The 27,635-nt window shown below is 42.0% G+C and overlaps 1 protein-coding gene across 1 annotated transcript; it reads left to right on the plus strand.

Annotated features, from left to right (window-relative positions):
* The first annotated feature begins 252 nt into the window (after window positions 1-252).
* Window positions 253-26,580, plus strand: LOC129033869 (cell cycle control protein 50C-like). The gene is given in 7 exon segments (XM_054482987.1): window positions 253-331; window positions 334-431; window positions 4,461-4,571; window positions 9,676-9,763; window positions 10,203-10,343; window positions 22,580-22,789; window positions 26,148-26,580. Coding segments are annotated over 7 exon segments (918 nt in total). The 3' UTR covers window positions 26,339-26,580.
* Window positions 26,581-27,635: the final 1,055 nt, after the last annotated feature.

Genomic DNA, 27,635 nt, shown 5'->3' on the forward strand with positions numbered 1-27,635 from the left:
CATCCTAGGCATGACATTTAGCACAAGAACCTTTTTGAGCCTAAGTCAGTTATACTCAGTAATGGCTGGTTGGAGACAGCTGAACTCCTGCTAAATACCAGGTCTGGTTAAGGAATAATCCGGGAAGCAGAAAGACTTTGCAACTTCAAAGGAAGGGTTCACATAATTCATTTCACATTACCATTATGTGGTATCACTATGAGTAAAAATGTTCTAAATGTCCCAAAAGTATCTGAGTCTCCTGGGACCAAAATGGAGGCAAGACCACAGCATTGCCTGTCCAGATTACTAGACAACTCTGCCCTGAAGCAGCAGGAGTTACCTGCCCACCGGCCAGGAGAGTCCTCTTTGTCTTTTTCACAACAGGAATATTCTGCCTTTGTATGGGCATCATCCTTATATTGTCTGCAAGGAGCACTCAGGAAATAGAGGTTTGTCCCATCTTACGATTTGAATGCAGTTTCTGAGAATTTTCGGCTTTGGCACCATACGTGAGAATGGTTAGTTTGAGAACACAGCCCCTCAAGAGGGTCTGGATAAGACGGGAACATCCCTGTTTCTGCTGGCAAGCACAGATGGTGACAGAGCCTGTGTAGAGTGGCTTTGTTCATCTCTGCTCCCTCTTGAGGGCAGTTACTCTCACGCCAGTGAGCTCAGACATATTTGTGTACAAGTGATTGACAAAGTTAGAAGCTTTTTTTTTTCCGAGACGGAGTCTTGCTCTGTCACCCAGGCTGCAGTGCAGTGGCGTGACCTTGGCTCACTGCAACCTCCGCCTCCTGGGTTCAAGCAATTCTACTGCCTCAGCCTCCCTAGTAGCTGGGATTACAGGCGCCTGCCACCACACCCGGCTAATTTTTTTGTATTTTTAATAGAGATGGAGTTTCATCATGTTTGCCAGGCTGGTCTTGAACTCCTGACCTCATGATCTGCCCGCCTCGGCCTCCCAAAGTGCTGGGATTACAGGCGTGAGCCACCATGCCTGGCTGAAGCTTTTTTTTTTTTTTATGCTGGCAGGGAAGAGAGCAAGTGACTAATAGGGGAAGAAGGAGAGTCAAGGCCACATGACTGCCAGAGACCCATGAGTCATATTGATAAAAAGAGTAAAGTGTCCAAGATACAGATCTTCAATATTGCCCCACTTTCAAGCATTGTGTCTTTCCCTTTGCAAATGAACTCCCTCTGAGATCCAGGAAAGATAAGAGCCCAAGTCTTTCTGACATCTTAAGGATATTTAGCAAAGCTAAGTTCTACTCAGAGTGAGAAAAGCTGATGCTAAGGGCAGACCTCTCAGGCACAAGCCTTTTGCCAACTTAATAAGCTGTTGGAGGATGAGAATCCCCGAAGCTGGTCTAGAGAGGGAAGACAAGAGCTAGTCTAAGGCTTGATTGGCCATGCTCATATTCAGTCTAATTATTAAGTATATGTTTCATCCATATCAACTCCAGGCAGATTTCTGGACATCTCAGACCACATGAGCTCCACTCTGAAAGAAGTAACCATGGAAAGCTGATCTATTCCCTCTCCTGACATGGCTACTGGCAAAATTAAGATTAAGGCCAAGTCTACCAACACTGGTTTAAAATTTATGAGTGTCGCCTGGGTGCGGTGGCTCATGCCTGTAATTCCAGCACTTTGGGAGGCTAAGGCGGGCGGATCACCTGAGGTCAGGAGTTCGAGACCAGCTGTGGCGAAACCCTGTCTCTACTAAAAATACAAAAATTAGCCAGGCATGGTGGCGCATGCCTGTAATTCCAGCTACTCAGGAGGCTGAGGCAGGAGAATCACTTGAACCTGGGAGGCAGCGGTTGCAGTGAACAAAGATTGCGCCACTGCACTCCAGCCTGGGTGACACAGCGAGACTCTATCTCAAAATAAAATAAAATTTATGAGTGTCTGAAGGTGCCTACGGGTTCTGTTGACTATGCAGATGAGTAGGATGAGGAAGAGTGGATTCGTGCCCTCAATGAGCTGAGAACAAAATAGGTAAAATACTATGTGGTAAGAACAGAGAGCTTAGCCATGGCTGGCTGTTCACTGCATCATCACCCCCTTCCTGGCACATTGCCCAGTATGTGATAGGCACACACTTATTGAAAGAATGGACTAGGTCAGATAGTGAGGAACCCAAAGAGTTCTTTTCAGGCTCTACTCTTCCTCCCAAAGCACACTGCTCTGTTGCCTCTCTACTTAACATTTTTTCCTCCCCACTTCCAGCTCCCACCGCTTATCTCCCTAGGAATTAAATGACAGCAAGACCTCCAGTGTTATATGTAAACTCCCACCAGGCTCCACCATGTGGCACAGGCAAAATGGCAGGAGGAGATGAATCTTGCCTTGCTGAAGGGGATAGCAAAGGAATGGGCTTACAACGTTGATGTCCATTTCCACAGAGTTCATGCAATTTACTTTTCTACTTTCTTCCTCACCAATCCCTTTCATTCTGGTTCTTCCTTCCATGTCATTCTTACTTCCTCCCTTGCAACCCTGCCCCCCACGCCCCCATTGTGGAGTGCAGCCTTCACTAAGAGGTACCCATGCATGAGAAGGTGACCTCATTCCATTACCAACTATTGGCCATGGCTGCTCCACAAACAGAATGCTTTTATCTCATGAAATCTATGGGCATTTTCCAACTAACATTGTTTCTTTAGTTGCTTCAGATAGGATTGCTTCTGACACTTCACTTTTATACTCAAAAACCAGTGTTTCATTAACCAGTGTATCATTGGGTGATAATATAGAGTGCACACTCCAGGCCAATGTGATCAGGCACAAACATCATAGAAAAGACTTCTGAGTTAGCCTTTCCTCTTCTCACTCAGCCCTGGGACACAAGGATGTGCTCTCTCTGCAGTTCACTTTAAACAAGAATAATTTCTGCCTCTCCAAAATTCTATGAGGAGCAGACTGTGATCTTTGCTCCATCTCATAGCTATTCATATATAAGTCCACTCAAGTAGCAAACTGAGGATACTGTCATTGCATAGATAATAGATAAGGGATATTTTTTAGGCAAGAAAGCACCATAGATATCAACTACTCAAAAATTATTTGATCATGAAATATTTTCTTGAGTACTACATTGATAGAACTCACAAGAGGAATTCATGAAGTAGCATGTATACTACAATGACCTCACAGATCAATTAATTGCTTCATGAAATGATGCTGATGGGCAAAATGTGGGCCCTAGAGGTTAAGCACTTAACTCAAGGTCAGAGACTGGCTGAACTAGAACCCCAGTTTCCTCAGTCACCATTCAGTATGCTGTCTCTCCACTGGGATACAGCCCTCTTCTTTAATGCTTTTTATAAATTGAAATGTAGTCTACAAACAGAAATGGCATAAATATTTTCAAAATAATAGTTCAAGCCTTGCTGTGTATTTAAATAATGATTTAGCTACATATAAGCATCTAAGTACAATGGAGTGTAGCATTTTCACTAATCTTCAATTTAGTGTTCACACTTCACCTTTGGGCTTCAAAACCCTTAGTAGCTTTACAAGGATGCAAATTCCTTCTGTCTTCCTTGTTAGTCTTCTCTTCAAAAGAATCCTAACTTCTACTAGCACCTTACCAAGGGGAAAGCCACTCCCTTGCTTCCCTGCTCCTCCGCAATCCCATAATCGTCTAATCACTCCTCAACACACCGAGGGCAAGCCAGAAGCAGCCCACTGCAGCATCCAGGACAGCCCCAGGGCCCCTGAGATGAACATTCTTGCAGATAAGGCAGCAGTACAGCCCTGTGCCCACCCGCCTGAGCCTCTCCTCCTTACTCTTCACAGAACTCAGTGCCTCAGCCAGAGCTCACGGGAGCCACCAATTTGGGACATACTACCCTTTTTTTTTCCTTTTTTTAAGGAGTCCATTAAACCATTTTTCACAGAATTTTACTTTTAAAAAACAGAAAGCAACAGCATTTTAGAACCGGAATAATTCAACATACATCAATAATCTTACGTTTTGGAAACACTTCTTTTTCTGTTTGGTCATTTTTAATAACTTCCTCTGGATGCCATGTAGAATAATTCACTAGTATAAATATTTTCCATACAATAGAATGGAAAAACAGTGAAGTGACTTCCCCACAAAGCTGATTAGACTCAGGCTGTAAGCCTAGTTCTCATGAGTCATTGACTAATACCTTCCTAGCAACTGACACCTCTTTATGATCGAGGGTAAAGCTTCATCACAACAGGTTATATAAATAGGCAACAGAAACACCGAACTCTGGGCCAGTGGCAAAATGCTGCCAAGTCCCCAGATGAAAGACTGTGGGAAGGCCCACGCCTCCTGAACATCCCCAGAAATACTGGCCCTGCACAGTGGGCTGCCCTATTCGTGTCCTAGACTCCATGCCCCTGACCCAGACAGGCAGAGACTTGTCTGGGTACATTTAAGATATGTACCCATGTAACTTTTTAATTAATCATTGTTTTTTTTCCTTGCCTGACAGATTAATTACACAAGAATATGTGCGAATTGTGCAAAACTGTGAGAAAATGCCTCTAATTTTGACAAGGGATGCACCTGCTCTATTCCCTTTTACCTTTCAGGAAAAATGATGGTAGGTTAAATTCAACAAACTCAGTTGACTTTACACTGATCTATTCCTATGTAACATTAGCAGTAAGTTCACAATTTCCATGAAATGCTTTCCAAAACTGAAAATATAAAACATAAAGCAGGATGGTGGTGGTGAATTCGAAAGATTGTTGAGTTCATATCCCCTCCCTCCTGAGTATTATTCTTCTTTGTTTCTAAGTTGCAAGATTCTTTACCTATCCAACTTTGTAAAATAAATCTTATCTACCAATCAGGTTTCACTCTAAATATCAGCACAGGGACTGTGTGTGAATTTACATTGAATTTAACCACTCATTTTATAGTGAGAAAATTAATGGGCTAAGAGGTGAAGTAACTTGGCTAAGGTGACATAGTAGGTTGGTGTCAGGGGTCACGCACTTGGGGAAACCTTCCTTGGGTCTCCCCAAGTCATTCCACATGTGCAATTACCTAATTCCCAAGGAGACAGTCTGGCTGTCCGGCACTGTGAGAAATGCCAAAGAAATATTGAGAGAAGTCCCCACTCATGGGCTGATTTAAGTCTCATGTTAGTCAAGTCCTCTGAGAAGCAGATGCCAGGACTGGGTGAGACATCGGAGAGATTTATTGGGTGAAGCCTCTGAGGGGAAATGGGGAAGGAGCAGGAGGAAGTTGGGAGAGCTCTGACCCTTAGAAAGCGGAGGGGAGGAGAGAAGGAAGGAAGGAGGGAAGGAGAGAAGTGAGGAATATTTTTCAGGAGATGATGAGTCTGGTTTAGAACCAGCTGAATTTGAGGTGGCAGCAGGGCCTTGAGGTAGAATGCTCAGTGGGCAGCTCAAGAGAAGGCCTCCCTGTACCTAGATTCAGCCCATGTAGAGTCACTTATGAAGGGGAACGATGGGGGACCGGTTCCGTGTGGAGGATGCTGCAGGGGGGAAAAGTGTAGAGTCCAGAAACAGAACAGGACCTTAAAGTACACTTGAGGAGTTGAAGGAAATCAAATTTTTCATTTGATTAAGTCTTGACTAACAAGTAAGACTGTGGAGGCCATGAAAAGGCTCCTCTCAGATCTATTGCAGGGAGTGTAATTGAGGGATATCCCCAGCTGCTGTGCTCTGAAATCACCATGTGTTTGCACCAAGGTCATGATTCCACAGCCACCTCAGCCAGTGGCTGAGCACAGTAAGGACATCGAGGTAGGTTCTTTCCTGGGAGTGGGGACTCTTCTGATGGGTGTCTTTGGGGACTTCCTGTCAGCCTTGCTGAAACTTTAAGAATGCATTGTAGTCTTGGCCCTTCCTCCCTCACTCTCTTCACCCTCTCTTGCTGCCCTCCTTCCTTCCTTTCTTCTTTCCTCTCTCCTTTCGTCTTGAGGACTCAGAATGCTAAAGTTTTTGGGGAAAAAAAAAAATCCAAAAGGGCTTCAATTCCCATCGGTCAGTGTCCTTCAAAACTAAAACAGCAAATGAAGTGTTACCAGCGGCTAACCATTCCCTTCAGGCAGAGCCTTCTCATAAAAACCCAACTAAACTACTTAGAGCAATCACAGGGCCTTCAGCTCGGCAGCTACCATGCATGACACATGGTGAACCACAGCAATGAATCCACGCAAGACTGTCTTAAAATAAGCAAAGAAATCCTGCAGAAAGTGCCACTGAATTTAAAGAGAAGAAATACCATAAAGTGAATTGTGCCTCCAGGGATCATCAAGGTGATCTTGGAGGCCTTGTTCAGCTAAATCTTGCACAAAGAATCACTGAAAAGAGACTATTGAAACACCCCAGTCCCTAGTGTGCTGAGTGTTCTTTGCCTGTTTATTTTGTCATATATGTGAACATATAACTCTGATTAAGTAGAATTCTCTTTTTAGCTTCCAAGAAAATGTATGGTAAATTCCATTCTGTGGATTTCATATTTTCTGTAGTCTTGGGTCAACAACAGAGGTTCCTGCTTTGGATGAGGAAACGTAATGGGTCCTTCCCACTAAGCCTGGCTTGCTTGCCTTCATGCCAACACTCCCTGTTGACTATGATGCTGCCTGCTTCTTCGTCATGCAGCCTTTCTTGCATTCTTCGTCTTCAGCCTTTCTTGCATTCTAAGGCTGGCCACATTTACCATGACTTTCCTTCCCTCTTTACCATGGATCCCACCTCCCATTTTCCATGCTCATCTTAAAGAAGATGCTCTTTAAGGTCCTTAGGAAATAAGGTCAAAGCCTTTCCAAAATGCTGTTTTTGCACAGAGTAAAAAAATCAATGGACTCAGGGACTTGTAAAGGAATGCTTTTGTACTTTCAGCACTGCATATAGCACCTAACACATGGGAAGCACTTAATAAAAGTTAGGCTTTTATATTTTTGGATGCAGGTCTTCATTATTTTGGAGGCATGGAGTGTATTAATTTTAAACAGCTACATTGGACATTTCTATATGTGCTGTTAGTAAAATCTATGAATATGTTAGTTACATCCATATGGATATTTCCATATGTGCTATTAATAAAATCTCTATCAAGTCTGCCTGGAGAATTTCCAGGGCCTTAATATATTACCATAAAGGTGGAACCGTGGTGGTCGGTTGTGGCTGGGCAGCCTTCCTTACATGGCAGCATACATGAAAGACATATCTCTCATGACAACAAGGCTCCTCATGGCTAGGGTGAAAATCACCTTCTTTCTTTTGGATCAGTGAATTATTCCATCTTTTTCTCTATAACAAATAGTTCACCATTTCTTAAGCAAGTATTATGTGCCAGGTACTGCATTAGATCCTAGAGATTAAGAAAACAAAAATTCTAGGCCGGGCGTGGTGGCTCACGCCTATAATCCCAGCACTTTGGGAGGCCGAGGCAGGTGGATCACGAGGTCAGGAGATCGAGACCATCCTGGCTAACATGGTGAAACCCCGTCTCTACTAAAAATACAAAAAATTAGCCGGGTGTGGTGGCGGGCGCCTGTAGTCCCAGCTACTTGGAAGGCTGAGGCAGGAGAATGGCGTGAACCTGGGAGGCGGAGCTTGCAGTGAGCCGAGATCACGCCACTGCACTCCAGCCTGGGCGACAGAGTGAGACTCCATCTCAAAAAAAAAAAAAAAGAAAGAAAAATAAATAAATTACAAAAAAAAATCCCTAGAGTGGGACTGCAAGGAGCTTCCAGTCTCATGCTTTTCACATGCTCAACGTACACATGCACCTAAATATGCTCAATGCCTTGAATTTTAAATTCTTTTTCACGGATTTGCTGTAAAATCAAGTGATTTTTGGTGTCAACACAACCTCTAGGCAAAGCATTTTTCCTCATATTTCTGGGAAATGACAACATTTATAAAACCAAATATTATGTATTGAAAATACGCTTGATTATAAAAATTTTTCATGGCAAGAATGCAGCAGCCCTTAAAAAATATGCAAAAATAATTTAGTTATTCCAACAATTCTGTATAGACCAGGATTTCCCAATGTACATTTTTTTTTTTTTTTTTTTTTTGAGACAGGGTCTCACTCTGTCACCCAGGCTAGAGTGCAATGACACGATCATAGCTCACTCTAACTTTGAACTTCTGGGCTCAAAGGATCCTCTCCTCAGCCTCTGGAGTAACTGGAACTATAGGTGCATGCCACACCAGCCTAATTTTTCTTTTTTTCTTTTTTTGTAGAGACAGGGTTTTGCTACATTGCCCAGGCTGGTCTCAAACTCCTGGCCTCAAGTGATGCTCCTGCCTTGGTCTCCCAAAGCACTGGGATTATAGGCGTGAGCTGCTGTGCCCAGCCCCAGAATTGATTTTTTTTTAATGACATTGGGTTTCTATCCCATAAATAGGCTTTGAGTTCCTATCAATTTTTTCTGTGCTTTTATTTTAAAATTTCCTGTCCATGGTTATTAATATTCCAGTTAATTTTTCTTACTCTCCTCTTCTTGCTTTTCTCCCATACAGGGTAATGTTTATATGTACTACAAATTGTATGGCTTCTATCAGAACCTGTATCTATATATTCGATCCAGAAGTAATAGACAACTGGTGGGCAAAGATGTAAAAGAAAGGCTTGATTTAATCTGGTATAATACTCTTTTTCTTTTTTTAAACCAAGTGGATTTTTCAGTCTAAAAGAGGAGATTGAAAATAAACTAAAATGCTACAAAACAGAAATGCTGATTTCATTCTCGTGTAAATTGAAGGGACTGGGTAGTCAGAATAACTGTTATTAAAAAGTAGCACTTTCCCTCTTTAAAGCAGTGATGTGAATCTTGTCCAACTGAACGATTATCCTTTCACGCACCATTTTGATAGCAACCTTGAGTAGTTAGTCTCAGCCTGGCTGAGCCTAACTACCATTGCCCTTCCTGTCACTGGGGCCTTCAATCCAGCCTACTTTAAGGAAATTAGGCTTTATTCGATCGAGTAAAAGCCTTTTGCTTTCATCAAATACCTTTTCAAGCCTATGATTATACATTTTTACTCTTGGTAGATGATAGTCAGTGTGCTAGCAAGAAAAGCTAGAATGAAATTTTTTCCATAGCGACATTATTATACTGAAGTGATTTTTAGCAACCACTCTTTTAAAAATGTATTTGGTAGTTGTGTGGATGGATTCTCTGTGATAAGTCATCTAGTTGTAGACGCATGATTTTTGTACTTTTCTGAATGTAATACTTCAATATTGCCGAGGCCCTGAGTGAGACTGTGGAACAAAGTCTCCCCACCTCCACAACCCCATTAGATAGTGATACAAGCGAAAAGTAAGTTGTTACTGTTTTAAACCACTAAAATAAAATAAGCTACATGTCAATAAAAAGAGGATTTAAAAATGTACTTCATTATAGGTTTAGCGCATTATATAGCACAGACAGTAAGGTAAAGTTCCTTTTTGCAGACATTTTTGGTATGCTATGTATTATTAATGAGGAAAAAACACAGAGACACACACCCACACACATACATATCTCCAAAACACAAAAATGTCCCAGTCTAAGTAAACCAGAGGCCTGGGAAAACCAGGTAGCAGTCTGTAATCTTAGTCACTGCCAATAAGTCATTGGGGGGTGATTTATATTGCCAGTGTTCTCACTTTTAACATTCTAGGAGAGTTTACCAAAAGCATTTCTCATTGCTGTATCCTCTTGCATCCAGGCTGTTGAGGATTGTGCCCCATTTAAAATGTCCGACAATAAGACCCCCATCATTCCTTGTGATGCTATTGCCAACAGCATGTTCAATGGTAGGTGACTTTTCCTATCTCCATGGTGTACCCTTTCATGAGTATGTAACAACCTAAATGTCCAGAAATTCACCTCTGAAGCTAAGTGGCAGTTTTTTGTTTTGTTCCATTTTAATTCTGTAAACATCATCTGGACTAAGCCAAAGCACTGACTTACAGTATGTCATTTGCAAATAATTTCTCTCTTGCCAAAAATCTGAAGGAATAGTCAGGGAACATGAGTTAAATGGAGCTTAAGGGTATTTTTCAATAATTGGCTCAATTTTGGCAGGAAAAAGAATGGTCTTGTGATTCCAGCATCCATGGCATGTAGGCGTGTCAAGAGTCTGCAAAATCCCTGATTTATTTGTCAGCTGTGTCTGGTTCTGCATTTCAAAGGGTGGCAAAATTGCTAGACTGCATCTCTAACACAATTTTTAATTTCCTTATTTCCTTACAGACACCATAATTCTTTCACACAACATTAATTCATCTGTACAAATCAAAGTGCCAATGTTAAAGAGTGGACTTACGTGGTGGACAGATAAGTGTGTCAGATTTCAGAATCCAAGTTCCAAGAATCTTGCTGATGAATTTAGAGGTAAGATCCATACAGTAGCTCAATATACATATCTCTCTTTTTTTTTTTTTTCAGATGGAGTCTCGTTCTGTCACCCAGGCTGGAGTGCAGTGGCGTGATCTTGGCTCACTGCAAGCTCCATCTCCCGGGTTCACGCCATTCTCCTGCTTCAGCCTCCCGAGTAGCTGGGACTACAGGTGCCCGCCACCACACCCGGCTAATTTTTTGCATTTTTAGTAGAGATGGGGTTTCACCGTGTTAGCCAGGATGGTCTCGATCTCCTGATCTCGTGATCTGCCCACTTCGGCCTCCCAAAGTGCTGGGATTACAGGCTTGAGCCACTGTGCCCAGCCACTTATCTCTTTATAAAAACTTTGTTTCTTACATGTGGGGAAATGTTTATGAATCTTCCTTCTTTATCTCCTTGTTGACTCCTTTTTGTTATAACTCTCCCCTACCATAAACATCTCCAATGCATACCTATCAAAAACATGAAATGCTTGATGCCCTGGTGTCTTCCAGTTTTCATTAGGGAATAGACAATGGTTTAAGATACTTATTGCTTCAGCTATAATAAGGATGAACATGTAATTTGTTGTCCAAACTGGTACCCTTTAGAGAGTGAAAGGGGGCACTTGAATAGCCATAAACTTACTTAAAATTTTTATCAATCAATCAATAAATTGACATCATATTGATGGACTTATAAAATAATCCAATTAAAAACTATTTTCTTCAGAGGCCAAGACAGGCAGATCACTTGAGGTCAGGAGTTCGAGACCAGCCTGGCCAAGATTGTGAAACTCTGTCTCTACTAAAAATACAAAAAATTAGCTGGGTGTGGTGGTGCATGCCTGTAGTCTCAGCTACTTGGGAGGATGAGGCTGGAGAATTCCTTGAACCTGAGAGGTGGAGGTTGCAGTAAGCCAAGATTGTGCCACTGCATTCCAGCCTGGGTGACAGAGTGAGACTGTCAAAAAAAAAAAAAAAAAATTCAAAAATTAAAATAGCATGTACATTAAACCAACTTACAAAACTACTCCAGTTATTATCTAAACATTAAAAGATAACATAAGCTGAGTCCTGGAGGGGCTTCAAGATGGCTGACTAGATGGATCTGGTACTTGCTTCTTCCACAGACAGGAACCACAGAGAGTGAGTAGGTAATCACTCTTGGAATTTACGAGAGAATACTGGAATTCAACAGAGAAGTGATGAGAGGTGTTACCAGTGGCGAATCCATACGGGTCTGCAGCAACTTGATTGTTACCTCCTTAGAGGAAAGAATTTGGCCAAGGGGCATAAGGCAGAGGGAGAGACCGAGGAGGCAAGTTAGAGCAGGAGTGAAAGTTTATTAAAAAGTTTTAGTGCAGGAATGAAAGGAAGTAAAGTACATTTGGAAAAGAGCCAAGCGGGTGACTTGAGAAATCCAAGTGCCCTATTCAGCTTTGACTTGGGGTTTTATACATTGGTGTGGTTCTGGAATTTGCATCTCTCCTCCTTTGATTTTCCCTTGGGGTGGGCTGTCTGCACGCACAACGGCCTGCCAGCACTTGGGCGGGAAGGGGGGGCGGGGTACATGCACCATGTGTTTACTAAAGTTGTGCACATGCTCATTTGAGGCATTTTTTTCCTTACCAGTCAGGCGCTCCTAGATGAAAGTCATATATCAGTTAAACGCCTCCATTTTGCCTCTTAGTGCACATGCTTGAGCCTGCTCACCCAACTCCTGAGATTTTACTGGGAAGCTGATGATCACCAGCTTCAGGTGTTTTCTACTGGGAGACTGCAGTAACCTGGCACCAGCTGCGACCAATTATTATATTACAGAGACAGTTTAACAACCACCTGACTATCACCTGATGGTCACCTGACATTCCTGGGTTGGATGCCTCTCCTGCCCTGCTCTTGCCTGCCTAACTACCTACTCTAACAGATGCACCAAAAGCAGGGAAAGAGGGGAAGAAAGGCGGCCTGTTTGGCTGGGATCAGCTGAAAGTCTGAGGAGGCCCCCTAGTGAGGGAAAAGATTGTAAGTGAGAGCTCTCCAGCAGTTCATATTCCCACTGCGGACTCCTACAACCCTAACCATGAGACAGCCCCTTGACTCTCATGGGCCATGAAACTAACAAACACAGGGAAACCGCGTGAAGGCATTACCCCAGAAAGAGAACTCATGCTGGGTCTCACAAACTCCAAAGTCCTAAGCAGCTGCAGCACAGCACCATTTTGAGAGCCCAGCCCATACCAGACTGCATCCTGGGCGGCAACAGGAGCCACAGGTAGCAATCTGCCCCAGCAGAGGGGCAGCCATGTGTTTTCAAATGCCTGGACAACAATGAAAAACAGGCCAGGCGCAGTGGCTCACGACTGTAATCCCAGCACTTTCGGAGTGGGTGTATCACGAGGTCAGGAGTTCAAGACCAGCCTGGCCAACACAGTGAAACCCCATCTCTACTAAAAATACAAAAAGTAGCCAGGCATGGTGGCACATGCATGTAGTCCCAGCTACCCAGGAGGTTGAGGCAGGAGAATCGTTTGAACCTGGGAGGTGGAGGTTGTAGTGAGCTGAGATCACACCACTATACTCCAGCTTGGGCAGAGTGAGACCTCGTCTCAAAAAAAAAAAAGAAAAAAAAAAAACAACTCTGCCTTCATCACTAGGAAGGCTACAGCCCAACGTGAGCATTCTGCCTATGGCCTTGGGGTCACTCCACCCTGGCCCACCGCAGTTAGCATCTGCATGCACCACTGGGGAGCCTGAGGGCACTGCCCAGCCTGGCTCCAACCCCTGCAATACCTGAGCACATAGTCCAAGAGCCTGGGAACCACACAGCCCAGCCCACCACCAGTGGGACATGAGCAGTCCTCCCAGTATCTGAGGTTAGGCCCACTCAATCTGTTGCTGCCACCACAGCTGGCACCCACCCACACATGCCACCTGCACATCTGGCAACTGGCTTGCCCAACCCATGGTAGCTACCTCCAACACCAGCGAGGACCACTGGGGTCCCAGAGCATTGTCCCACCACTGCTACTGCCATTGTCCACACCACATCCACTGCCCAGACACTCAAGAACCCATCAATCCACCTGGCCCACCACCGCCATTCCTGGCACCCGAGCAAGCCATCTGGAGGCCCAGGAAGCAGCCTGCCTGGGCTTCCTAATACTAGTCACAGTGTACATCCTGGGGTCCAAGGACCCTCGTGCTCAATTCACTGCTGCCATCACTAGGGCCCAAAAACTGGCCTACCTGGTGCCCTAGTCCCCAGCAAAACTTCGCCACAGCCTCCACTAACAACCACACTCTGAGCCACAGAAGAAATCACTGACACCACGGATGCTGTTTAAAGCCAAAGAAATCAAACACTGTAACTGCCCAAAGGGTTCTTCCTGCCCTTCCGTAAACAAAATTGACTCACTGAGACCATGTCATTGCAGTAAAGCAAGATTTTAGTTGATCTGAGGCCGGCCACACCACACGGGAAATGGAGTTATTACTCAAATCAATCTCCATGAAGGCTCGGAGGTTAGCAGTTAGATAGTTTGGTGGGCAGGAGGCCCACCTCCTGGTAGGGAGGATAGGGAACATGCTGATTGGTTGGGTCAGAGAAAAAATCATAGGGAATCAAAGCTGTCCTCTTGTGCTGAGTCAGTTCCCGAATGAGGGCCACAGGACTGTTTGGCAGGTCCAGGTGCGGCCATCCAGTTGTCAGAAATGCAAAAACCTGAAAAGACATCTCAAAACACCAATCTCAGGTTCTACAATAGTGATGTTATCTGCAAGTAACTGGGGAAGTTGCAAACCTTATGACTTCCAAATAATGGCTGGTAATTATTTAGAATTCAAGCCCCTCTCATCCTCCTAATGTGGCAGCCTTTCATTAGTTTTGTAAGAACAGTTTAATTTTGAGAAAGGACTATTATCACTCAAACCATAAACTTCTCCCAAAGTTAGCTTGGCCTACACCCAGGAATGAGCTGGGGCGGCCAACCTGTGGGGCTAGAAGCAAGATAGAGTCAGCCATGTCAGATTTCTCTTACTGTTATAATTTTGCAAAGGAGGTTTCAAAACTATCCTACTGCATGCACCCAGAATCAAAGCCAAAGTGCCCTACCCAACCAACACCATAGACATATCGTTGAAAAAATATCCTCCCCCATAAAAGCAAAATTTAAAAATCGGAAGATGTGACTGTAATACCAGATGCACGTATATCAACGGAAGGATACAGAAACCATGAAAAAGCAAGGAAATAGGATACCTCCAAGGAAACACAATAATTCTCCAGCAACAGATCCCAATCAAAAAGAAATTTGTTCAGGAGTATGTTAATTTCCATGTATTTGTACAGTTTCAAGAGTTCCTCTTGGAACTGATTTCCAGTTTTATTCCACTGTGGTCCAGGAAGATACTTGGTATGATTTCAGTTTTTAAAGTTTATTGAGATTTGTTGTGTGGAAGAGATAAATACAATTGATAAACCACTCGCTGGACTAACCAAGAAAAGAAGAGAGATGCTTCAAATAAGCAAAATCAGAAATGAAAAAGGAGACATTACAACTGATACCACAAAAAAACAAAAGATCATCTGAGACTATTATGAACAGCTAACAAACTTTTATGCTAACAAACTGGAAAACCTAGAGGAAATGAATTCCTGGAAACATACAACCTTGTTTGAACTAAGTTTCAATAAAGATTCAGACTTGTTCAAGTTTGAACTAAGTTTGAATTAGGAAGAAACAGAAAACCTGAGCAGACAAATAATGAGTAGCAAGACTGAGTCAGTAATAAAAAAATCTTCCAACAAAGAAAAGGCCAGGATTGGATGGATTTACTGCAATATCCTACCAAATGTATAAAGAATAACTAATACCAATCCTCCTCAAACTATTCCAAAAAATCGAAGATGAGGGAACTTTTCTCTAACTCTCTAATTCTGCAAGACTAGCATTATTACCCTGATACCAAAACCAGACAAGGACACACAAAAAAAATGGAAACTATCGGCCAATATCCCTGATGAACATAGATGCAAAAATCCTCAACAAAATACTAGCAAATCAAATCCAGTGGCACATCAAAAAAAAAAAATGCACCATGATCATTACACATTCTATGCATGTAACAAAATTTCACATGCACCTCATAAATATGTACAAATATATCAAAAACAAATAAATAAAATGTAAATATTTTTATTTTTATTTTTAGTTACCAGCTCTTACACCGAAAAAGGTGAATTTTTAAAAATTTAAAAAATAAAAGTAAATCTAAAAAAGGGATAACAATCAGAATAATTATTCTTCATACAGACTCACATGCTTTAATGAGTTTCTTGGACATATCTGTCTTAATTACATACCTGTGTATTTTTCTAATGAATTTATTTATGTCTTTTACCAAGGCCTTGTTAATTTTTTCACAAAATTGTAACCTTTTTTTTTTTTTTTTTTTGAGACAGGGTCTCACTTTGTTGCTCAGGCTGAAGTGCAGTGGCTCAATGACAGCTCACTGCAGCCTTGACCTCCTAAGCTCAAGCTATCCTCCCACTTAGCAGCCACTCCAAGTAGCAGGGACTACAGGAGAATGCCACCACACCCAGCTAATTTTTTTTTTTTTCCAGACAGAGTCTTGCTCTGTCGCCCAGGCTGGAGTGCAGTGGCAGGATCTCAGCTCACTGCAACCTCCACCTCCCGGGTTCAAGCAATTCTCCTGTCTCAGCCTCCTAAGTAGCTGGGAGTACAAGTGCATGCCACCACACCCAGCTAATTTTTGTATTTTTAGTAGAGACAAGGTTTCACTATGTTGGTCAGGCTGGTCTCGAACGCCTGACCTCAGGTGATCCACCCACCTCCACCTCCCAAAGTGCTAGGATTACAGGCGTGAGCCACCACGCCCAGCCCCCACCTGGCTAATTTTTAAATTTTTTGTAGAGACAGGGTCTCACTATGTTGCCAAGGCTAGTCTTGAACTCCTGGCCTCAAATAATGCTCCTGAGACAAGGATTTGAATGTAATAAATAAATAAATAAGCAATCCTCCTGCCTCAGCCTCTCAAAGTGCTGGGATGACAGTCATGAGCCACCATGCCTGGCCTGTAATCTTTTTTAAAGTCTCATTTTATGGTTAATCAATTGGAAATTGTTTACATCTTTAGCTGATTCTTTTCCTTTGACCCTAACTTCCTTTATTGAGAAAATATTCTATAGTGCTGAGGTATCTATTGTGCTTACGGCCAATTTTACTAAATGGAGGATATTCTCAATTGTAATTTTTTTTATTGAAATATGTTACTATTTTAACCCAAATATTGAGATAAGCACTGTCTTTTTGACTTCACGTAAGTTTTGTTCTCATTTTGGTTCTTTGGAGCACACCATGAAATTTAGATAAAATCCTACACCTTCTCAATATAATATCATTCCGGCACAGAAAATGTTGTCCAATTGGAAGTACAGCCAAGTGCAGTGGCTCGTGTCTGTAATCCCAACACTTTGGGAGGCAAAGGCAGGAGGATTGCTTGAAGCCAGAAGTTTGATACTGGCCTGGGAAACATTGTAAGATCCTGTTTCTATAAAAACAATAAATAAATACGAGCACTATCAAAAGAGTCTTCACATATGTCAAGATATTCCAAAGCATAATTACAGAATTTTAAAATTAAATCTTATACATATTTTGAACTCCCATTATGTAGTATATTCGATTATTCCCTTGCTCTTATATGGGTAAATTTCAATGTCTTCTTGTTTGCAAGCGTGGTTTTCAATAATTACAATTCTCTAAATCTTCTAAAACTAGAGTTTTTGGTATTCCATATTTCAGACACTTTGTTTAAAGATTTTCAACTATTTTGAACAAAATGCAACCAAAGTTAGAGGGCTTATTTACAGAAAAATTTCACGGTTGTGGTAGGACAGATGGTTTGATATAGAAAAAAGTTATTTACAGGTTTAAACCCTTCTAAAATTCTGTGTGGTTGATGATGCCCAACAAAGAGAGACCACACATACTACCACATTGAAGTATTTGTTTAATTTAACATGTGTCATTATAAAAATTTTGCAATGGAAAATTCAGTTTTTTTTTTGCCAGACGCGGTGGCTTGCGCCTATAATCCCAGCACTTTGGGAGGCCGGGTGTGGGGAGGGGGCAGATCACAAGGTCAGGAGTTCGAGACCAGCCTGGCCAATATGGTGAAACCCCGTCTCTACCAAAAATACAAAAATTAGTTGGGCGTGGTGGCGGGCACCTGTAATCCCAGTTACTCGGGAGGCTGAGGCAGGAGAATCGCTTGAACCCGAGAGGCAGAGGTTGCAGTGAGCCGAGATCACGCCACTGTACTGCAGCCTGGGCGAGAGTGAGACTCCATTTAAAAAAAAAAAAAAGAAAATTCAGTTTTTCTAACCGTTAATATGCAATAATACTTGAATTTGTACAACTACAGCTCCTCGTTTGATTAACAAAATATTGTAGCTTGTTTGGATACAATTGTGAATTATGTATGTACCATGACCAATTCTAAGTACATTTCTTCTCTGTCAATTTCTCAACTTATTAAAAGCATTATCTTTACTCTGATGTTGTGCTCCACCAAATTTGCAGTTATCACTACAGAACCAAACAATTTAAACCTGATTGTTGAATTTTGTTTAGTGGGTTTTTGGTTTTTGGGTTTTTTTTTTTGAGACACAGTCTCTGTCTGTTGCCCAGGCTAGAGTGCAGTGGCACAATCTCGGCTCACTGCAACCTCCACCTCCCTAGCTCAAGCTATCCTCCCACCTCATCTCCTAAGTAGTTGGGACAACAGGTGAGTGCCACCACGCCAGCTAACTTTTTTGGTTTTTTTTTTTTTTTGTAGAGATCGGGTTTCACCATATTGCCCAGCCTGGTATCAAACTCTTGGGCTCAAGTGGCCACCCTCCTTGGCCTCCCAAAATGCCGGGATTATAGGCATGAGCCACTGCACCTGGCTGATTGTTGAATTTTGTAACTGAACTTACAGTAATGTTTATAATAATGTCAGAGTTTTCATCATTAAAGATTGAACTTCTAAAAGGTTTGCTTTGATTTCATGAAGAATCAAACCGACAAAAATCAAATCATTATTATAATTAACCTATTTGATTTTTCTATTTGAAGTATCTGAATACATTCATATAAAATTGACCTCATTTAACTATTTACAAATTATTTTTGCACTAAGCCAACGCATTAAAAGCTGCTCTTTGATTACAAAAAAAAGAAAACAACAACAACCTGTAGCTAGGCACAGCTGTGCACACCTGTAATCTCAGCTCTCAAGAGGGAGGCTGAGGAGGAGGGTCGTTTGAGCCCAGGAGTTCCAGTCCAGCCTGGGCAACATGGCGACAACTCGGCTCTAAACAAACAAACAAAACAAAACAAAATGTAATAAACAAGTGAAACTAGAAGGATATTCATTTGATCTAAATGAAAAGTCATGCTCACGCAATGATATATAAGTGGACCTTCTGCAGATTGTTGTCTTTGGACATAATTTTTTTTTTTTTTTTTGAGACAGAGTCTGGCTCTTTCGCCCAGGCTGGAGGGCAGTGGCAGGATCTCGGCTCACTGCAAGCTCCGCCTCCCGGGTTCACGCCATTCTCCTGCCTCAGCCTCCTGAGTAGCTGGGACTACAGGTGCCCGCCACCACACCTGGCTAATTTTTTTGTATTTTTTAGTAGAGACGGGGTTTCACCATGTTAGCCAGGATGGTCTCGATTCCCGACCTCGTGATCCACCCGCCTCAGCCTCCCAAAGTGCTGGGATTACAGGCGTGAGCCACCGTGCCCGGCCTGTCTTTGGACATAATCTTTAAAAAATAAGCATAAACTTTTGAAGTAGATTACAATGTTCTTCAGCAGAGGTATATCTTTTGATTGTCACATGGTCATTTGAGACCACTATGGTACCCATGATGGGGGGTAAATATCAACCAACATTGCAAGTATAACATTCAATCATCTTAAAAAACTGTACTGAACTTTACATGAAATATGCGTTTTCCATTTTTTAGCTCTTCACAGCTAAAATGAATTATTAGCAAATAGGAAACTGATACCAAAAAATACAATAGTTATATAGTCATACCATATAAGTAACAAGGACAGGTGCGGTGGCTCACGCCTGTAATCCTAGCACTTTGGGAGGCCAAGGTGGGTGGATCACCTGAGGTCAGGGGTTCGAGACCAGCCTGGCCAGCATGGTGAAACCCCATCTCTACTAAAGATACAAAAATTAGCCAGGCTTGGTGGCAGGCACCTATAATCCCAACTACTCAGGAGGCTGAGGCAGGAGAATCACTTGAACCTGGAGAGCGGAGGTTGGAGTGAGCCAACTTCACTTCAGCGTGGGTGAAAGAGCGAAACTCCATCTCAAAATAAATAAATATAAAATAAATTAAAGTAACAAAACCACTGTTGCAAGAGAGTTCAAACTACTCCCAGCAGGACTGCTCAGCATCTAGTTCCCACACATGCATCATGTACCCATAACCTAACCCATAATTTTCCACATTTCTCACTGACCCCATTGATTTACAGCCTGGCAGCTTCACACATCTCACAGGCTAACACAGAAAGAAACTATTGCCTAACTGGCTGGAATGCTTAACAGCTTGCATGGGTTACAGGGATATGTTTTGTTATGTTTTGACTGGAAGGGTCTCTGGTTGACTTTCATATATAATCATATGTAAAAAGTAAGCATTCCATTCACTGCACATGGACATCTCATACACTACTAGCTAAGATCATGGCTGGATGCTGGAAGGATGAAATTGTACGTATCTTGTGTGGGATACAAGCTAAATCAGATGAGATAATGAACAACAGACACAAACTGGGACTGCACTAGGCAAACTGATATATATGGTCACTGTATCTATAATTGAATCACTGTTTTCAAAAGGGACTTGGCAACATTCTGTAGCATTTTCTTACCACATAACCATAGACCTATACACAAAGGGCCCTTAGCTTTTTCTCGTCTCCTGCTGCACTTTGTTCTTACCTCTATTGTAAGAGTTACATTATACTCTAATTATCTGTTTATATACCTGTCATGCCCACAGCCTGTAAATCCTTGAAGAAAGAGATTGGGTCTTTTGCAGTTTTGTATAAGATATGTTTAGGAACATAGATTCAGGGCACCTTGAATCTATGCTCCCAGGAAAAAAAATAATTTTTATTAAAAAAAAGAAATGCTTATAGATAAATAAATGGATCAATACAAATGACCCAAATGAACTTAGAAAATGAAGTTGATGTCGCTTAGACCATACTTTTCATACTCTCCGAAGACATGGGATGGGGTAGAAGTAGGAGTTGGTAGGGGAGGACATGCTTGAACCTGCATTTTTAACAAGCCCCCTGGGTGATTCTGATGTCAGTGGCTCATAGGACACACTGCCTTCAGTCATGAGCTCAGGCCAAAGTAGAGAGAAGCTGAAGACCACATTGCAGGCACCAAAGACAATTTCAATTTTGATCAAAATTCTTCTAGCATCAGCGACTGAGGTCTTGGGAAGAGCCAAAATAAGTGGGCTCTACAATATTTGCAGAAGATGCTCCAGCAGAGGATTATTTCCCAAGGGAATATAAGTGTACAAACATATGTCAGCAGATTAACCCAACCACACTCCACATATACTTTTAGAAGCACAACAGCCCATGCTTAGAAAACAGGTCTGGGTTTCTTTCAGGAGAACATAGTTTAGTCAGTAGTCGTCAGAGTTGAGAAAGAGTGACTCTCTATTTAGCATTCTAGCATCCTACAAATAGTAGAACTGGCTTTATGGAAGTAAAAATTTCATTAAGCAATTTACTCTTTCTGACTAGCTCTTTACAATTCTGTATGATTTTTGTCATCAGATTTAATTGGAATCTTTCATCCTTTTATCAAGCATTTATTTAATACGACTATGGGCCAGGCACTAGACTCAATGCTAATGAAAACACAGATGAGGATGACACTGTTTTCAAGAGTCTCCTATACAGTGTGAGAGACAAACATGCCTCCTGTTGTAAAGTGGGAAGCGTGAGAATGACGGTAAATCCAACGGGCTCATCTCCTGGAACCACCCTCCACCCTGTGCTTCCAACATTTCTGCAGCTCCAAAACCTACCAGGCTTCCTGGCTTGAGAACAGGCTTACAATGACTTTGCTTTCCACCTCCTCCCACTTACCAATTTCTTCTCTCTCCTTCCAGCTTTAGCTCTTAGATGCAGTGCTGCGGTGAACATCTATGTAACCCAATCTTCATGCCAGGATTATTTCCTTAGAATACATCCCTAGAAATAGAATTTCTGGGCCAAAATATATGCAAAATATGAAAGCATTCAATGCATGTTCCTAGATTGCCGAAGAAGTTAACGCACCTATCTGCTTGGTACAAGAGTTCCCATTTCTACCGCCTCGTCGATGGTTGTCACTTTTTTTGTTAAATATTAACCAATTTTTAGATGAAAATGGTATCTTGGTTTAATTTGCACTCCTTAGATTACTAGTAAAATTAAATTTAAAAAAAGATATTTCCCAATAAAACTTTTAAAAAGATATTTCCTGTGTTTATCACTGAATGCAACCACCATGATCATTTTGTTCTATTTTTTTAATGCTTTATATGCATTGAATGTAGTTGAAGACACAGTATGCATATAATTTGATAGTCTGCTCTTTTTTTTTTTTTTCTTTTTTGAGATGGAGTCTTACCCACCCTATCACCCAGGCTGGAATGCAAGGGTGCGATCTCGACTCACTGCTACCTTCACCTCCCAGGTTCAAGCAATTCTCCTGCCTCACCCTCCCAAGTAGCTGGGATTACAGGAGTGCACCACCACGCCTAGCTAATTTTTGTATATTTAGTAGAAACAGGTTTCACCATGTTGGCCAGGCTGGTCTTGAACTCCTAACCTCAAGTGATCCACCCACCTGGGCCTCCCAAAGTGTTGGGACTACAGGCGTGAGCCACCACACCCAGCCAATATTCTGCTCTTTATTAACTTAATGAAAATATCACGATCATTTCCTTAGAATCTTTAAAGCCATTATTTTTCATGGTTGCGCACTCAGGTAGCTAACACACACATACACACTTTTTTAAAAAGTATAATTTCGATTTCTATTTCCTCAAGAATGCAGAAGTTCTTTCATTCTCTACATTCCAAAGAAAACTGAAGAGGATAGATGATTTTTTTCTCTATCATATCCCTTATTTTCTTCCCACAGGAACCACAAAGCCCCCAAACTGGCCCAAGCCTATCTATGACTTGGATAAAAAGGATCCAAGAAACAATGGCTTCCTCAATGATGACTTCATTGTGTGGATGCGGGCAGCTGCCTTTCCCACTTTCAAAAAACTGTATGGTCGACTCAATCGCACACACCATTTTATAGAAGGCTTGCCTGCTGGTAATTATAGTTTCAACATAACCTATAGTATCCTTTTATACCACTTTTCTTTCTGGAGATGAAAGAAAACCTGGCTGCTGGTTGTTGAGCTATTTCATTCTATACTTTTCTATTTTCCAATCAAATCTGTATAAGAAAAAAAAAGTGTAAGGGAGGATAAAATTCTCCTATTCCCTCCCAGAGCCTCCAGCTGGGACTGACAGATTAATAACAGAAAAGCATATGAATTTTATGCCTTTAAATGTACATGTGAGCCCTTACAAGAAAAATGGAGACTAAAAAAAGAAGTGACTAAGTCTAAGTGCTCATATACTAGGTTGAACAAAGAGTGGCAATTGTAGAAATGTAACTAGGAAGATAAAGGTTAGTTTAGCAAGGGTTTTTTGGTTTTTTTTGTTTTGTTTTTTTGTTTTTTTTGTATAAATTTCTCTCAGTCTCAACTCTCTGGGAGGCCGAGGCAGGCGGATCACGAGGTCAGGAGTTCGAGACCAGCCTGACCAACATGGTGAAACCACATCTCTACTGAAAATACAAAAAAAATTAGCCAGGCATGGTGGCACATACCTGTAATCCCAGCTATTCAGGAGGGTGAGGCAGGAGAATCACTTGAACCCGGGAGGCGGAGGTTGCAGTGAGCCGAGATCGTGCCACTGCACTCCAGCCTAGGCAACAGAGTGAGACTCCGTCTCAAAAAATAAAAAAAGAAAGAAAGAAAGATTAAATAACACTGGGCCTGGAGATCCGTTAAAAAAAACTGTGAGGAGAAGCATGCCAGATAGGATGGGAGAAGATGGAAGACTATGAAAATAGAGAGGAGTTTGATAAGTAAATATAGACTAAAAATTACTAAAACTGAGACTATAGAACCTTTTATTCTAGGGAAAAGTATCATAGACCACAGGAGCTGTGGACTCAAGGCACAGGTCCAGTTTATCCAAATCCACGTGAGGTGTGCAACAGGCTCTGCACTGAAGATGCCGTGTTCCCCCCTCCCTTAGGCACAAAGCCAGCATGTGGGAGTTAGTGCCCTAATGATTAGGAATATATGGTCCAACTTAGGAGACATATGCTTATTTTTACTTTCATTTACATATTTACTTTTGAGACAGGGTCTTGCTCTGTTGCCCAGGCTGGAGTACAGTGGCGCAGTCACATCTCATTGCAGTCTTGACCTCCTGGATTCAGGTGATCTTCCCACCTCAGTCTCTCAAGTAGCTTGGACTACAGGCACTCACCACCAGGCCCAGCTAATTCTCTCTCTCTTTTTCTTTTATTTTTTCAGAGATGGGGTCTCCCTTATTGCCCAGGCTGACACATGCTTAAATATAAGAGTCTGAATTTTTTCACTTAATGTAAAAATACAAATGTAGTTCTTGATTTGAAAACAAACAGGATTTAACTTTAGCATGGCACCAAACACTACCTTTAAGAAATTATATATTTAAATGCAATTTACACTAACTCTGGTCTTTAGATTTAATTTTAAAGTCTCCTGCTGATTCTCCCTGAGGTAGCATTCTCTGGAGGCAGAATCATTCCAGGCCTTTTACATGACTTTGAAATTGCAGCCCAGTTAGCACCGCTGTGTTCATCCTCCCAAGGCTCCTGGCTAGTCGTTCAATGGGACGCCTAATGGGCCAATTTTAACACAAAATTGTCCACCTCCTTAGTTTCTTTACCTTTCAGGGAGGCTGAATAAGAAATTCTTGAGGAGAAGGGAATGATGGCATGTGCTCCAGTTCCCTGCTCCAACTTTTCTTCTTTTCCATCCTAGAACAGGTGTGTGGACGTCTCCATTCTGACAGGGAAGTGGGAGCCTTTCTCAGTCAGAAAGGCCCCCACTGATGAGACACCATCTCTGCCTCTCAGCTTTTTGTCTCCTTTTGTTTACTGACCAGGAGGAGATATGACTTCAGTTAGTTCCTTTAGCAGGGTGTCTAGTTCTATGAAAATGAAAATGAAAATGAGAGCCACAAATTGCCTCTCATGGAGCATTATAGGTACAGATCAAAGAGTAAACCCTTTGAATAAGAATTTCAGCAAACTCCTCTCTCCTTCAAAAAAATAGAAGCAGAGGTTGAAAGTTGCTTAAAACTGGTCTCTCAAGGTGGGCCTTCTGATTCTGTCAATTTTGGGACTGCCTTACCATTAAAGCAGTTATGGGTGCATTCAAGGAGCAGGAAAAAACTTCATGCACTACTATCCCACGATGCGTTACAATGACTTTGGGGTTGGGAGGATGAGGAAGGGAGACATGTTCCCAATAACAGAGACATTCTGTTTCTCCTCTCTGGACATGCTTTCCCTGGGTGACTTCATTCACAGTCATGTCTTAATGCTAATCCCTCTCAAATCAAAATCTTTCGTGTACACAGAACTTCAATTCTAAGCTTCAGGCCTATACCTGCACTACCTGGGTACAGCTCTGGTGTGAGTATTATCCAACCAGACTAAGAAAGTGCCTACCATTTCTAAGGGGAAAAAAGATGTTCTGTGTATGAGAAGAAGACCCTCTCATATAGAACTGAGGGAGGGAGAAAACAGGCAGATGGGTTGAGGTGGCACCCAAGGACCTGGTGACAATGAGGAATTCTGATGGAAAAGAAGAGAGAGAACTAGTTTCCTACTAATTTTCCTTGTGCCTTTAAATAGCACGTTGCCAAGTGATCTGAGGCCCTTTAATAGCTTTGCTGGGAAATGCCTCCGTCCTGTGCCGTTGCTATGAGAAGCCTTTCTTTGTTTATTAGTTTGGTTTACAAAAGGCACCAGATGTTTAAAAACCTCAGGCCACATGTATAATCAAAATGACATCATTAAAATGCTAACGATAGCAAACCCACTTCAAACACTTTCTCCCCAGCATGGGGATACTGGCCTTTCCAAAACCCAAATGAAGGTACCACCTTTAGTTTGACTACCAAAAATGTTTTGTGATCTTTTTGTTTGTTTGTTCTTCACTCCCCTTAAAGAATTTTCCCTGAGGTAGGAATTCAAACCTTAGCCTACTAAACGACTATAGCCTGCCCTGGGTCTCCTGATTCATATATAAAAATTCAGGTTTGTATTATTGTAATTTCCTTGGGTTTGCCAAAGGAAATTAAATATATTTGTTCATTATTCAGTTGTCTGTAAGTCATTCAGATCTGTGTCAGAATCTCTTTCGTAGCTTACAAATATGTAGAGGGAAGGCTTGTTTTTACTTTCATTCCAGCAAGATACAGAGTAGTGCTTGGTAAAGATTAAGTTGCTCCATATGAGATTAGATATTTAACCATTTTTTTACCTATAAAAAAGAGCAATTTTATATGTGTCAACCTAATATATTCAGTATATGCAATACTAGAAATGTGAAGTGTTGAGACAGATTCTTAACAGGTCTTCTTAGACTTCCCAGTAACCAGGTTCCACGGAGAAAAATCAGTTGTTCTCTCCACCCTGACATGGTGTGGGGGTAATAGCCTTTTCTTAGGTCTCGCCTACACAGTGACAGGAGCTACGACATGGTTGACCTCCTTTGCCATGATGGCAATTCACATCATGCTGAAAAACAAGAAAATGTCCTTCTTCCATCAATAAAGTCAAGCTTTAAAAAGAAAAGGAGGAAACAAAACTGGACAGTGAAGTAACAGAACCAAAGATCTCTGAAGGGCTGGAAATGACTGGGATCTTTCAACAAGGGGAACTAGGTTGACTGAACTAAAATCAATTTCATATAGATAATGAAGAGAATTTTAGAGTTAAAAAGAAGAAGGAAGAAGAGGGGAGGCATAATTATATGTGGTAAAATGTCCTGGTACGGGGAGAATAAATCACTCTTGAGCTCTAGACCAGTTTTCCAGTATTTATTTGAAGTCCCTGAGCCTGAAGGCAGGTGAACTCTGTAAGAGAGCGTCATCACCAGCAAAGAGCAAGCAACCCGGGGTACCCACGATTAGGTGAGTCCTAACCATCAGATCAGGCTCAAACCATGAGTCTTCACTGGCTATTTGAAATTTGCTTTTATTTTTTTTTTGAGATGGAGTCTAACCCTGTCACCCAGGCTGGAGTGCAGTGGCGCAATCTTGGCTCACTGCAACTTCTGCCTCCCGGGCTCAAGCGATCCTCCTGGCTCAAGCAATCCTGCCTCAACCTCTCGATTAGCTGGGATTATAGGCGTTTGCCACCATACCCTGCTAATTTTTGTTATTTTATTTATTTATTTATTTGTTTGTTTGTTTGAGATGGAGTCTTACTCTGTCACCCAGGCTGGAGTACAGTGGCGCAATCTCAGCTCACTGTAACCTCTGCCTCCCAGGTTCAAGCAGTTCTCCTGCCTCAGCCTTCCGAGTAACTGGGATTACAGGCGCATGCCACCACGCCCGGCTAATTTTTGTCTTTTTAGTAAAGACGGGGTTTCACCATGTTGGCCAGGCTGGTCTCGAACTCCAGACCTCAGGTGATCCACCCGCCTCACCCTCCCAAAGTGCTGGGATTAGAGGCTTGAACCACCGCGCCCGGCCTTTATAATTTTAGTAGAGTTGGGGTTTCACCATGTTGGCCAGTCTGGTCTCAAACTCCTGACCTCAAGTGATCCACCCGCCTTCCAAAGTGCTGGAATTACAGGTGTGAGCCACCGCACCTGGCCTGAAATTATTGTAACCACCCCAACAATTGTTGAACTAAATTGAGCATCAGGATGATTTTTAAAAACTGATTTTTTTTTTTAATGTTCTCCCTTTTCTATGGAGTTAGAGTTAGAGTTTTTTCTGCTAAGAACAGACCAAGCAAAGGTTATGGCAATATCCTGAGCACTCAAAATACAGCCATGCACCAAAAAGAAAGGCTAGAAACTTCCCTAAAGTTATCCATTTGGCCAAGAGGGAAGCATTGAAAG

This window comes from Pongo pygmaeus, chromosome 2, assembly GCF_028885625.2.
Source record: "Pongo pygmaeus isolate AG05252 chromosome 2, NHGRI_mPonPyg2-v2.0_pri, whole genome shotgun sequence".
NCBI lineage: Eukaryota > Metazoa > Chordata > Mammalia > Primates > Hominidae > Pongo > Pongo pygmaeus.